This window comes from Chelonia mydas, chromosome 2 (genome assembly GCF_015237465.2).
Source record: "Chelonia mydas isolate rCheMyd1 chromosome 2, rCheMyd1.pri.v2, whole genome shotgun sequence".
Classification (NCBI taxonomy): domain Eukaryota; kingdom Metazoa; phylum Chordata; order Testudines; family Cheloniidae; genus Chelonia; species Chelonia mydas.
The window spans coordinates 102815442-102830260 of record NC_057850.1 but is presented as its reverse complement, the minus strand read 5'-3'; the positions used below and the strand labels follow the sequence as shown (position 1 = coordinate 102830260).

General features: G+C 40.8%; 1 protein-coding gene across 7 annotated transcripts in view; it reads left to right on the top strand.

Annotated features, from left to right (window-relative positions):
- CARMIL1 (capping protein regulator and myosin 1 linker 1) overlaps positions 1-14819 on the top strand; it is a 255236-nt gene that overhangs the window by 97339 nt on the left and 143078 nt on the right. For all 7 annotated transcript variants that reach the window (XM_037893029.2, XM_037893030.2, XM_037893031.2 and 4 more), the window contains exons 3-4: positions 10168-10218; positions 14672-14731. In XM_037893029.2, the coding sequence (XP_037748957.1) occupies positions 10168-10218; positions 14672-14731 (111 nt within the window). The remainder of the gene's footprint in view (positions 1-10167; positions 10219-14671; positions 14732-14819) is intronic.

Here is a 14819-nt window from a genome sequence, read left to right as displayed (position 1 = left end):
TGAATGTCGTTCCAACATTAATACCTGCAGTGGCTTAAATCAAAAGTGGGAGAGTGTGCCACCTCTGCATAAGAAAATGTTACCACCATAACAAATGAAGCTGGGGGTGATGTTGCTTTTTTCTATAGAAGAGCATATATGCATATGATCATGAAAAATAAAGTTGAAGCATAAAAAACTGTAAGGTGCAAGAAGCTGGGGTTTTTAGAATTGCAAGTCAGTTCCACACCTACAGTCTTGTTATGTAATTAAGCTTCAGGGAATGGAATATAAAAAAGGCTAATACATGGGAAACCCTGTGTAGCGCCATTTATTTCTGGAACTGGGGCAGTAGTACAAATGACAAGAATTTGTAAAGTGTGTGTCTGTATGTATAATCACACACACACATACAATGTATGTATATATATATAGGGAGAGAGAAGACGATGAGAATCCCCTCCCATTCTTTGGCAGACGCTTTTAGTTTTGTGGTTGAATATGTTTTTAGGCTGCTCACAAACAGAAATAAACACATACCCAGTTCTAAAACGGTGACCGTTCTTTCTAGCTACCTCACAGGGATATTGTGAGGATTCGTTCATTAATGTCTATAAAGTGCAAGGTGTTCTTACAGCAGGAGCACGAAGGAACGACTGTGCAGTAGTTTAATAAGCATTTCCATTCTAGAGGGCCATTTTTCAATTGCTGATAACTTTGTCAAATGTTCACCCTTCAGACTGAATTTTTGTTTTTAAAAATGCTTTGCAGGTCACCTTTAAATTGTGAATGAGCATTCTCAGGGGTGGCCCAATTCAGCAGTACATCAGCCCAGCTTCTGTGCTGTGCATGTGTAATCAGGCCCTTAAGGTACATCAGGGTGCCACCTTGTGGTGGTGTTTGTCACATCTATTAAAAGAGTTCTTACGATGTTTGTCTTTTCTTTGTTTAAATGTGATCTACCACAGATACTGATATTTGACCTCACTTCTGCACAGAAAATATGCAAAAATCCATTTCCCCTCTCACTTCTCCCTCCCATTAAGAAAATGCAGCAATACAGAAAGTGATCAAGCAGTGAGAGCAGACAGTAAATTAGATGTCAAATCGTAATGAGATATGGCAATAATAAAGGGTGATGCAAGTTTGAATGGCATCCAGAAGTGGCATGCAAAAGTGCAAAGATACGTTAGTCTCTCTCCATACAACTCTCCAACAATCCATGCCAGGAATATTATGCTCGAGTTTAAGGGATTTCAGAAAAGAGCTATGGAAATTATTGGGGCAAAGGAGAATGCAACATGGAATTTCCAATGGGAAAAAAGAGGAGTTAGGCTTTGTCTGTAATGGGCTTTTGCACTGACTGCAGCCATCAGTGTAACCACACCTTTGCAATCTCTGATGTGGACAGACCAGGTCTGCGGCGCTTACCACAGTTTCGCACAGGAGTTATTTGTATTGGTGCAAAAAGTTGTTTTGCCTGCTCATGCCAGGGGCTTGCACTGGTGTAGCTATGTTGGTAGCTGACCAGAAATGACAGTAATCTGGCAAACTCTCAGTCTAGAGAAGGCCTTTATCTGTAGTTTGGCTAAGTGCCAAGTAAGTAGCATGGGAGGGGAGGAAGAAACATCATTCTAATATTTGAAGAGTGCAAATGCTAAGGAGGGAAAGGAATTATTTAACCCAATCAAAGGAGGAGTAGATGACTATAAACATATCCCCCTACTCCAAAAGTAAAGGGTAAATGAGGGGAAACTTTCTGATGGGAAGAAGTGGTGTTCTGTTGAATATTCTCCCAAAGGAAGCTGTGAAAGCTTCATCACTTGTGATGCTTTAACACTACACTGTACTAAATGATGCGAGCCAAATTCAGCCTTGGCTCAACTGGGAGCAACTCATTTGAAGTCAGTGGAGTTGCAATCACTTACACTCTCTAAGCCTAATCTAGCCCCAGTCACTTTGGTATTTAGGTATTTACAAAATTAGGAATGCAATCATTTGTACAATGATCAAAAATCCTGGGTGGATTCTCAGAGGGAGAGTAGGTGGCTTAGTAAGTCTAGATATGAATCATTACATCTAAAGTACGGTACTTATTAGCAGAACAAAGACTATTTACATTACTGTTTGGTTTAGATTTTGCAGGGAAACTATTGAGGATGAGTTCAAGGTGAAACAATAGAGTAGCTGTGCTTTTTAAAAAAGTACAAATATTGGAGGGCATGAAGCAAATTTGCATGGCGTTTTCCTACAAAGAGCCTAAATAAGGAAGCACATCACAAATACACCCCCTTTCTTCCTTCAAGTAAAATGTAGTGCAAGTGATTGAAACTAGTTAATGCTGAAGTAATGGCAGGAGCAGGGTGAGAGGGTAGAGTTCATATGAAAGGGTAAGAGGTAGAGAATCTGAGATGGTAAACCACAAAATTTGACCACTATATATTTATTATATAGTTTATTTATTGCATCCATATTTCAAAATAGAGATGGTTCAAAGGGTGCATATCAGCTGGAATCAACATATAGTATAACCTTTTTGTGTTCCTATTTTAATCTTCATAGGTTTTTTACTTGTTTTGTTTTTGTCCTTAAGTAATACACAGTTATTGTTTTGTAAAGTTTCACTCTCAGGTTTTCTCCAGAGGGAAAAGATTGTTAAAAGAATTATGTATTTAATTTGCTTGTGAATTACAAACCATTTAAGTATACAATAAATTTGGTGGCCTGAGTTGATGTGGATTATTAGATAAAAATGCAAAATTAGTGTAAAACCGTGCTACACTAATGACCTGCCCAAGACTGATAGATGCAGTGTGTTATGTTAATTTGGTACAATAACATTAGCAGGGCTCCATAAATGCAAATTTCAATATCTGACGAGATTGCAAAAATGGGTAATAAGCCTAGAAAGAAAACGTAACACAAGATGCATCTGTATATTAGTATTTTGTTGATGTACTAGTGGCACGGGTGTGGGGTGGGGGGGAGAGGAGTCTGTCGTCAATGTTGTTGTTAGTTACTGAGGCAAAATCATGAATCTGTACAGAAATAACTGCTTTTTGTAAGCAGTTTTATTTCTATACTAATAAGGTGGCCTTGTATAAGGCCTGGTCTACACTTAAACACACGCCCTAAATGTGATAGCTATACAAACCAGACCCTCCAGGGTGGATACAGCTATGCTGATGGAAGGATTCCTCCATCGATGTAGCTACTGTGGCTGGGGGGGATAGGGGTGGTGTTCCTACACTGATGGAAAAGCCCCTTCTGTCGGTGCAGGTTGCGCTCTTCTATGGTGTTATGCCAGCATAGCTACAGCAAACTAGCAATGCAAGTATAGTCTTCATAGTGTAGACCGGGGTTCTCAAACTGGGAGTCGGGACCCCTCAGGGGATCGCGAGGTCATTACATGGGGGGTCGTGAGCTGTCAACCTCCACCCCAAACCCCTCTTTGCCTCCAGCATTTATAATGGTGTTTAAATATATTAAAAAGTGTGTTTAATTTATTGGGGGGAGGGTCGCACTCAGAGGCTTGCGATGTGAAAGGGGTCACCAGTAAAAGAGTTTGAGTCCCACTGGTGTAGACGTACCCTGAAATGAGCTACAGTATAGGCAGTCCTCTACTTTATGATGTTCGAGTTGCAACGAACAGCACTTACGACGCTTCTCCATTGACACCCTGGTTCGACTTACCACTATCAGTTTCGAGTTTACGACACTCAGTCCCGCAATGGAGTAGATTGCAGCTCTGAGTTACGACGTTCCGATTGACGATGCAATTGTAAGGAACCAATGGTGTCATAAGTCCAAGGACTCCCTGTACACTTATTCAGACTAAATTGATTAAAGAAGCTGAAGAATGCGATTAAATGTTACGTAAACTGGGAACCACTGGACGTAGGTTAAGAAGAATAATGGTTTCCCTTAGGCCTGGTCTACACCAGGGGCTCTCAGCCTTTTTCCTTTCTGAGCACCCCTCCATGCTATAAAACCTCCACGGCCCACCTGTGCCACAACACCTGTTTTCCTGCATGTAAAAGCTAGGGCCGGTGTTAGGGGGTAGCAAGCAAGGGCAACTGCCGGGGCCCCACACCACTGAGGGTCCTGTGAAGCTCAGTTGCTCAGGCTTTGGCTTCAGCCCTGGACGGCAGGGCTCGGGGCCCTGGGTGGCAGGGCTTCAGCCCCCCGCAGGGTTGTGGGGCTCCGGGGCAGTGCTAAAACCAGAAAACGCCCTAAATCTTCTTTAGGATAGCCAAGAAATCTGTTTCATTGTTTGTATACTCTATTTTTGTTATAAAGGTAAATCAGTCAATCAAATAAAATAACTATTTTTAGCAAATCATTGGTTAAAATGGTCTCTCTCAGGATCCTATCATGAATATACCCATCAAACCAATTTTAGTGCTTTGGGGCCAGACTTAATCTCAGATGTATAATATACATTATAATAGATCTTAAAATGTCTGCTTATTGTGCAACTGCAGTTGCAGATCTTTTCTAGATATGCAATGATTTTGGACTATGCGTGCATCTGGACATTCATTAGTTAGGGAAGGCTATGGAATTAAGGATAAATACATTTTAGAAATCATTTGTGTGTGGGGATGGTGGTGTTTACTATTTAAATTGTAATCCTTTCTTGTCTACAAATACGGCTTTGGAAAAGGCAGAGTAAGATGTTAGATTATAGATATAGTGAGCTGGATACCTCCAGAGCAACAGTCTAGTTATGTGCTTTGCATAACATCCTGTCTCATGATCTACTTCCTTCACTCTCTATCATGTAAATTATACACATCCTCACACAGTCCTCTTACGTGTTTTATCCTACTAGTCATTACATCCACAGTACTCTATATCCCTCTCTAGTGCATGCTTCTCTCTTGAAAAGATGATTTAATATATTTTACTTTATTAATGAATTAGTAGAATTTGTGACAGAACAAATTGAGTTGGTTATGAATGAGTGAAATATACATGTTTTGGCTAATTTAGTGGAATATGTGAACATTTTGTTATCTGATATTAATGTGAGGCACAAACTGAGCTTTACTGGCATTTTTAACAGATTTACAGTATTCTGAAAGGCAGGCATTTTAGCAGGATGCTAAATTTAAAACAGTGCACATTATTTTCAGGTGTCTTCATAATTCCAACGTCTTTTAGATTAGAAAAATAAAAGTCTTTCGGTAACCTTAACATCTACATTCCATCAATTCATGCAAAAAACCAATATTTCATACACATTAAAGAAATGTTCAATTACACAATTGAAATATATATTGATTACCATTATTTGTATTATGGTAGCATAGAGGATATGTCTAAATTTCAGTATAAGCCCAAGGTTCAAACTGAGGCTCAGGTCTAATCCCTCTTCTGTCTACACAAATCGAGCTCACCTGGGGCTTGGCCCCAGGGTCCCAGAACCCCCCAGAGTAGAGGGTCTGAGCTTGAGTCAAGCTGGGACCCAGAGTTCAAACCCTGTTGCTTTGCAGCGTAGATGCAGCCACACTGGACTTGTGCTCTGGGAGTCTGCCAAAAGTATCCCAAAATCCCACAGGTGGACTTTGCCTGTTCAAAGAACAAAGAAGTTTGGTAGACAGTCCAGTTCTGCCACACTGCATCACAAACAAAGGGCTAGAGCCGTCACATTTTGGGAGAGTGCTAGGAAGTCTGGAATATGGGTGGTTGGACTCAAGTCAGCATAATATAATGTAAATGCTGGAGCCCCCGGTCAGCACCTTGGGGTTCAACAATTCCTAACCTGGGGTTACAAATGAGTTTAGACACACAAGCCTTAGGTTAACAAACCCAGGGTCTGCTAACTTGAGTTCTACAGATCTGGGGCTTACATTGGAGTATAGACCTATTCCTAGAGACTGGGGCCCCATTGTGCTAGGCACTGTACAAACATATTTTGTACATGCGTGTAGGGCAGATAGCTTATCTCCCTAGCTCAGGAAAGACTAATACCATGCCCAAAGCCTTTCCTTCAGGACCCAGTTTATCCTTCAAACACAGTAAAACTGTTCAACATAAATTGTACACATGAATCTGGTCTTTTCCCCTAACCAAGTGTCTTCACATGGGTCCGGAGTTCTCTCCCCTTTTGTGTCTCTTCCCGTCTCGCTCCAGGGCCTGCCACTGGAGCCAGCCTCCCTCTTCCAACTGAGTCACTTGCAGGCTTCTCTAATCACTTTATTAGTCTCAGCAGGGAGCTAGCTGAGCAGTCACTGTGAGTCTGAGCCCATCTCCCCTTAAAGGACCAGCCACCCTTTGACTGTGATTTTGAAAAACAAACAACAAAATACGCTTTTTATATTGTCCTTTTTAAAATCAGTACCAACTTTACAGAACCTTCTCCACAGAACAACGATTAGCCCATACCTCATCTAATGTTTTCTTCCCTATGGCCTTACCTTCAAGGAATAAGAGAAGGGTAAAAATTGGTGTTTCCAAGATTGTCTTCGTACATTTTTGAACTCTTTTAAGTTGTCTTAGGGAAGATGTTAGTATATTTTTAAGCATTAACAATGTTACTTAAAAGGAATTCTGATGTCACACAAAATTTTGAAATGTTTAAAAAAAAATGTCAGAAAGCCCTAAACTCAGGTCAGCTATATGAAAGGTCAGGTTGCATACTCATGGATTCAAAAGGCCAAAATTGTGATAAATGTCAACACTGTTCTTGTCAAGTTGGTTATTACGGTGCAGCAACAGCTCTGCTATAGTTAAACTTGAGCATTCATTTTAAAGTAACAGAATTGAACTTTTTGTACAACAGTAATTTAAAAGCAATCAAATTCTTTTATTAGTTTGTAATTACATTTGTAACAGTTTCACCAGTAAGAAATGTGGAATTCTGAACTTTGGCTGAATGGAAATCTCTCTCTGTTCTATTAGGTTTCAGAGTAACAGCCGTGTTAGTCTGTATTCGCAAAAAGAAAAGGAGTACTTGTGGCACCTTAGAGACTAACCAATTTATTTGAGCATAAGCTGAGCTGTAGCTCACGAAAGCTTATGCTCAAATAAATTGGTTAGTCTCTAAGGTGCCACAAGTACTCCTTTTCTCTGTTCTATGATACCCTTCAAGTAGAAAGGCTTTTGAGCAGTCTGGGAGTAAGTACCCTTTTGAAGTGATGCATTTAATAAGAGCTCCTTAAGTCAAGCAGACACTCTGGCAGTGTGACTTTTACAGGTACTTCAGTCTGAGACCTTGGTACATTTAAAGACTGAGTACATTCTGTGGGCCAGCATTCTGTCCTGCACTACAGTTATAGTTGAATTGGGGCATCCACTTACAACTCAGTTGTGCTCCAACCTTGTTATAGCATGGTTTGGGTTTGCTTGCATAGGTAGAGTTATGATATGTTATAACCACATTAAAGAAACACGCTATCTAGTTACAACACAGGTTGGGTCCATCTATGCAGGCAAACCTGTTAAAACAAGGTTGTGGGGCACAATTTTAATGTAACTAAGGTGTCCCAGTGTGCTTATAAATGTGTTGACAGGATCTACATGATTTGTAGGCCAGCAGCCAGAATATAAGTAAAGGAAGCCGCTCTCCAAGAGCTGCCCCGCTCCAGATACTTTCCTAACTCTGACCCTAAGACTAGATAGGCAGGGGCAGAAAAAAGGAGGCAAGGAAGCTCTTGCCATGGCCAAGAGCCCCCTCCCGTGCCTGCTCCACTCGTGAGACATTTTTCTAGTTGAGCTTGTTGCTGGTGAGCAGCGGTGAAGCTGGCCTTTCATCCCCAACTGGGTGCTCCTACAGCAGGGGTGGGCAAACTATGGCCCGGGAGCTGCATCTGGCCCTCCAGATATTTTAATCTGGCCTTCAAGCTCTCTCCAAGGAGCGGAGTCCAGGGCTTGCCCCGCTCTGGCACTCCAGGCGGGGATTGCGGTCAGGAGCTTTCCCCACTCCACACGGCTCCTGGAAGCAGTGGCATGTCCCCCAACTGGCTCCTATGCATAGGGGCAGCCAGGGAGCTCTGCACACTACACTTGCCCCAAGTGCTGCCCCCGTAGCTTCCATTGCCCAGGAACTGCGGACAGGGCAGTGTGCAGAGCTGCCTGGCTGTGCCTCCATGTAGGAGCAGGAGGGAGGACATGCCGCTGCTTGAGGTAAGCGCCGCCCGGAGCCTGCACTGTTGAGCCCCTCCTGTGCCCCAACCCTCTGCCCCAGCCCTGATCCCCCTCCCACCCTCTGAACCGCTTGGTCCCAGCCCAGAGCACCCTCCTGCACCCCAACCCCTCATCCCCAGCCCCACCCAGAGCCTGCACCCCCAGCTGGAGCCCCCCCATACCCTAACCCCCTGCCTCAGTCCGGAGCCCCCTCCCGCATCCTGAACTCATTTCTGGCCCTACCCCAGAGCCTGCACCCCCAGCCGGAGCCCTCACCCCTTCCTGCACCCCAACTCCCAATTTAATGAGCATTCATGGCCCACCATACAATTTCCATATCCAGATGTGGCCCTCGTGCCAAAAAGTTTGCCCATCCCTGTCCTACAGCAACCCCTGCTGCATCTAGCTGTTGAAGGTAGTCAAACGTCTCCTAATGCCACCTGTTCTCTTCAGTACCAGAAATTCCAATAGAGCTCTTCGCTTGATGCTTATTGGTTCCAGTTAACGACTAAACATCGCTGCCCCCCAATGCGCCGGGGGAGGGGGGGGCCTGGCTGCTTCCTGCACGCACCCAGGGGTTTCCATCTGTCCGCCCCGCGCCTGGGGCTCTGCTACTCCTGCATCCAGGGCTCTGCTGCCGCCCCTGGATGCACGGGGCTGGCAGCCGGGATCCTGGGCAAGGTGTGGGGGGGGGGGGGGAGGGCAGTAGAGCCCCACGTAAAACATGGGGGGGCTGCAGCGCCCTCGCACCCCTAGTTTCCCATTAAACATTTAACCGATTGAATTTCAATAGGTTAAACAGTTACTTTTTTTTACCCACTATTTACATCCCTAGTTGGCAACCCTAGCTGCACTAGAGAGAGATCCGAGTTCAGATCTGGATTTCAAACTCTCAAAGTTGGGGGCGTTTGGCTCTGGATATTTGGTTCATCTTTCATGCTGATGCTAGCCTAATATGCACAGAACATGGGTTTTTTTATGTGTGTTTATTAAAGCTACTTATCTGAAGTTAGATGCCAGTCTAATGGTTAAAGTACAAGACTGGATCTAAGAAATGTGGATTCTATAATTAGCTCTGCCACTAACTGGAGGTGGGGCTTTGGTCAGGTCATTGGACCCTAGGTGGATCAGTTTCTCCATCTGTGAAATGAGAATGAGTACAGAAATCTGCTACTTTTGACTTACCTACATATTGAGGTAGTGTTCTCTCTGGTCTGCCTGTTGAATCTCCAAATTTTTGCTTTATCTACCTGCACATTCTTTCCCATTGACATCAGTGGGAGACACATGCATTGTTACTTTAGAGATCCACTGGGTTTATCGGAAGGGAAATGTTTGTCCATAATCTCTCAGAATGCTAATATTTTATGTACATTGGACATATTTGTGTTCACTTGAATACTGGCATTTTTGCATTCCTGGTGTTTTCGCTTTTCAAATTCATTTCTTTTAATAATTTCATAAGAATACAATTATTCAGATGTTACTGTGCAATTTAGTTAAATATATTCTGTGTAGGTGGTATTAAGATTCCTATAGTAGCCGATTTATAGAAAACCAGATCACAGAATTCTCCTTGCTCTTGTCTACTAGATTAGAGACCAGTCCAGCTCCCAGCTAAGTCAACTGAAAGACTCTTACTGACTGCAGTGAGAGCTGGATCAGGTCTATATGGCCTGACTCTGCAAACAATCTTTATCATAAACTTCAGTGGGATTATTTACCTTAGATAAGTACTACATCTGGGTAGTAAGTGTTTGCAAGATCAGGCCCCTGGTCACCAAAGAAGACCAAAATTAGTGTCCTTATTGTCTGTGAAGTTATCTTGTTCAATTCTGCTCATTTTTATCTGTTGGAAACTATAAGCCTGTCTTTTAAACAGTCAACCACTGACTCAGTGTGACTGTGCAAGTCATTTTGTTCATGTGATGCCTTGGATTACTTAGTTATGAAAAGAAGTAAAAGTCTTCGTAAAGAAAGATTCTTACCAAAGACACTAATATTTCTGAATGCTGTCCCTGTAGATATGAAACACGGCTTCTGCTTTCCATTTTTTAGGTGCTTACATCATGTCGGGCCTTCTTGTTGACCTCCCGCATTCCCACCAAGGTAAGTTTGTTTTATTTCAGTACTTGTGTTGCAATCATATTCATACATTGCGTCTGAAACGAGATCGGAGGATTGGAGTAGTAATGTTTGTGTAAAGTTGTTATAATGCCTTTTCAATAATGGCCTTCTTAAATGGTTTTGTCAGCACATAGATGAAACATTATAGGAGAACCTAGACTTTTAAAAATGTGCATGAGTGAAGAACTGCATTACAAATAACTTGAGGTGTTGTAACGGCACAATCCATAAGACTCCTAATGGGATCTAGGTGATCCAAACAAGTTGATGACATTACTCTATGGGTATTGCCTATACTGCAGTTGGTGGGTGAGATTGCAATTAGGAGAGACATACCTGCTCTAGGTTTAATCTAGCTGGTGTGGCTAAAAAATATAAGTGAAAAAGTGGCAGCATGGGCTATCCACACAAGCACTTGCTTGTACAGCCCACACTGAAGCCTGTATCACTGCATCTTCACAGTATTTTCGCTACACTTGCTAGATTTAAGCTCACGGGTAGGTATGCCTATCCACACTGCAATCATACCTCTGATTGCAGTATAGACATATTCTAAATTGTAGTCTCTCTGATTTCAAAAGGGATTATATTTCAAGCTCCAAATTAGAAATGATGTGGAGTGTTCTGAATCCTACTGTTCTCGGTGGAATAATCTCTGTTGTTTTCCATGGGGGCCATAGTTTGCTATGAGAAGCAGTTTGCCAACCTACCTTATAAAGGCCATGAAATACTTATTTCAGTCCCATGACAATTTGGAATGATTGTCATGGCAGAGGAACAATACATTTCTGTGTGGAGCAGGATGATTTTGAATCAGGTGATGATCTCTCCTCCCACCCAGAGTCCATTAACATGCTTTTGGCAGATGTTCATGTTCTGCTTAGTTGTGCACGTATGCACAGAAAGGTTAACAAATGATAATCATTGGTGCTGTAAAGTGTTCCCCTCCCTCATATCCAGGTTGAAAACATTTACTGAAGGCTCAGACTCTCCTTTTGGTGTCCCCAATGTTTATGGAAAGAAATGAAGGCTGCACATTTTCATATGCCAAATAGAAATGGTGTCATTTAATGTTCTGAGAATGGAAATGGCAGAAAAAATCAATGGAAATAGCCACAGTATTAATTTACCACTGGAAACACTTTTTAAAAATGTCTTTTTAGTGGCTTTATTTCATAATATCTGTGAGGTTTATTGTGCTGTATTTTCTACTTTTAAATCAAAGCCTAAAATTTGTATTCTAGGCTAATGAAAGTGGTGGCATCAGTGATAACTGAAATGGGTGAATAGTTTTCAAAAGAAAGCCGCTCTTCACAAACACAATTTCTTTTGGAATTTGGATCCCTTTTGTTTCAACAGCCAGTATGCTTGAAGAAAGCATCTTTCTTTACTAGCATAGGCGTGCATGATAGTTGACTTCCTAAAACCTAGAAAGTTTTAAAAGCTGCACAGGATCTTAATGTTACTGATGGAGCTCAGTGACTCCTCTTGATGTCATCTAGCGAAGGAGCATAGACAATAGAACATACAACATTTTCCTGAGATACTATTATAACCTGTGATTATTTAATACAATAACAATGAGCAAGTGGTAGAGTAATTTAGTTGTCCTGAAAAGTGCATTGTGGACTGGAGGATGATGTGATTGATTTGTATTTTCAGTTTTGTTAAGTTTATTGCTATATTTTTTTTCTTTTATTTATGGCTGATCAAGTATTTTCTTCCCTCCACTCCCCAAATGATGCAAAAGACTTTATTTTTGCTATATGAAGACATCTCTCCCTTATGCAGGCCTTCTGAAAGAGGAATTGAAAGGTTACAAACACTCACCACCTTGGTTCCTTCAAGGAACTTGGGTGAAATCTAGTATGTCCTGAGAACTTCAGTTTTGAGGTTACTGTATTACTTTTGTATGGAATTCCAAGCATTAATTCATCTTGAACAGCTCACAAAATTGACACTGAAATTTTATTCCATGCACATGAATATAATTAAAGAGATTAAGATTGGTTAAATGTGACATTTGCCTAACACACACAAAAATGTCAAGTTATGGACTTCTCTTCTCAATACTCTAATCTCTGCACAGTGCACTTCCACACAGAGTGACAGACTCCACACATTCACAAGGAACTGTCTTTTCCCTCTAATAGAGAAGGAAACACACCACATACACACTCTGTATTACAAACTTAGCAACATTATCAAATATTGAATGTTGACATAAATGCACAGATTAAGTATCTGGTGTATGATATGTTTGAGGGGTCAAGATTCCAAATGTGTATTTGGTACTAGTTTGCAGTGAGTTTTAGCTATGTGGAAAGTTTGAAAGTGAATAAACCCAGATGGCTGTTAGCTAGCGGTATCCTAAAAAGGTGAAACACTCAGAATAGTGTTTATCCTTTATAGGATACTGCTAACTAACAGAATAACTCTTAACTATTTTTAATTAATAAATTAACATGGATACTTGACAATCCTGAGAAAATTTGACTCAAATTATTTGTTATTCATTTTGGAAAGATTTATTGTATTACGTGTGTGTGTGTGCGCGCGCACACACACAACATTGAATCCCTTCTTGAAGTGGAAAAAAAAGAAAAGAATCCAATCTTAATTATAGAGGTGTTGCCACACCTAGCTATTGCACACTGAAATTCCAAAAGGGTTCTTTGCAGGACCAGCTTTTTGAGTCTGTTGCTTCTGTATAGATTTTTGTTTTGTTTTGAAGAGGTGTTTCAGGTTAGTGTGAATATACAGAGTTGTCACACATGCAACACATACTTGTTGTACTGGGGCCATCAGAGACTGCTGGATAAATAATGTGCAAAGTGGGAACAACTTAGATGATGGAAAGTAGCTCCTAAAAGATCCCCAATGGTCTGTTGGGTAAATAGATGTACACTATGCTCCTGACTATGAAATGTGTTAAATAGACTCTTAAAATGTTCCAAGGTTCTAGGGACCTGGGTGACTTGGTATTGGACCAGCAATGGGATATGGAGACTTTCACTGCTTTGAACATAGTGTATGTCATAGTGATCAAAAGCTGCCATCTGATGACTGGCTGACCTATGTGAATGTAGAGGAAGTTACAGAAGATAGCTGTCCACATCACAAAAACTGATATTAACTGGCAATCTCAGATAAGAAGTAATTGAATGGGCATGAAAATGAATGAATTTCTTACAAGGTGGTCTCTCTATGCCAAAACGAGATACTTTGGTGTGAGCAATGAGGAAATTCTTGCACTGCTACTGCCTGGGCTGCATCTGTTCTGTGGCTAAATAAAAAGGACCTTTCCATTCCTGGTTGAGGGGCACCTTTCATGAACAGTAAGTGTAGTTTTCCAGGCTGCTTCATGCTGTGATGCTGCTGTACATTTTGTTTCCTAGTTTGGTGAATATTTTTTTGTCCCTCTCTTCAGCTAAATGATTGGAAAGAAAGTTCACCCTTTTGTGAAAAACCATTTTTAACCGAAAAGAAAAGAAAAAAGAAAGAAAGAAAAGAAAAATCAGTTTCACTAAACTAAATACAAACTTTTTTTGCAAAAAGAAAAGGAGTACTTGTGGCACCTTAGAGACTAACCAATTTATTTGAGCATAAGCTTTCGTGAGCTACAGCTCACGATGAAGTGAGCTGTAGCTCACGAAAGCTTATGCTCAAATAAATTTGTTAGTCTCTAAGGTGCCACAAGTACTCCTTTTCTTTTTGCGAATACAGACTAACACGGCTGCTACTCTGAAACTTTTTTTGGTTATTGCTCATTTCTTTGGAGGACAGAAGTGATGAGTTATAATTAGAAACTTTCATTGGATTTTAGCCTTTAACTCTAAAATCCTCAGTGAGAGCAGAATGGCTTTAAACTGTGTTGCCCATCTACTCACTGGTGAAAACTAGTAGTCTGTGAGGAAGATTACTCTAGATAAGAAGTGTCTTACATAGTATTATAGGCCTGTGTAGGTATTATTTCCATAAAATAAATTGTCACATTTATGAAGAGTGCTTTTATAAATAGCTTCTAAAGGATTAATTAATGATTAATAAATGGTTAACCAGTTAGAGTACAATAGGTCAAGAAGTTGCTTATAAACATCTATAACATTTTGTACTGATGTGCTTAGAACCACTTATAACGCATACTACTCAGTCAAGTAACAGCCTTGAAACTTCTACTAGTCATTTTTAACGCATAAAAAGTTATTTATAAATATACCCTTAATATAAAATGTAATCAAATATACTAAATATTTACTTGTACACAATAAAGTTATTACAGCTGAGACACAATTACTATTAACCTTCTTGTTTAATCAGTCCAGATGCATTCCTCTTGCTTAACTTGTGAATAATGTGGCGTTTTAATATGTTTTGGTTAACGTTTAAAAATGAAAACAAGGTATTTATATTCTGCACTTGTTTTACATTACAGCTAGAACTAACTTTCAGCTACCTGGAAATCCAAGGAGTAACCTCCAGTAAACCAGGTCAGGTGAGTGCTTTGAAGACCAAAAGGATTTAGTGTTGTGAAGTTCTGATCTACAGTGCCAGAAGTATATGCTAATTAGAATGAAATCGTT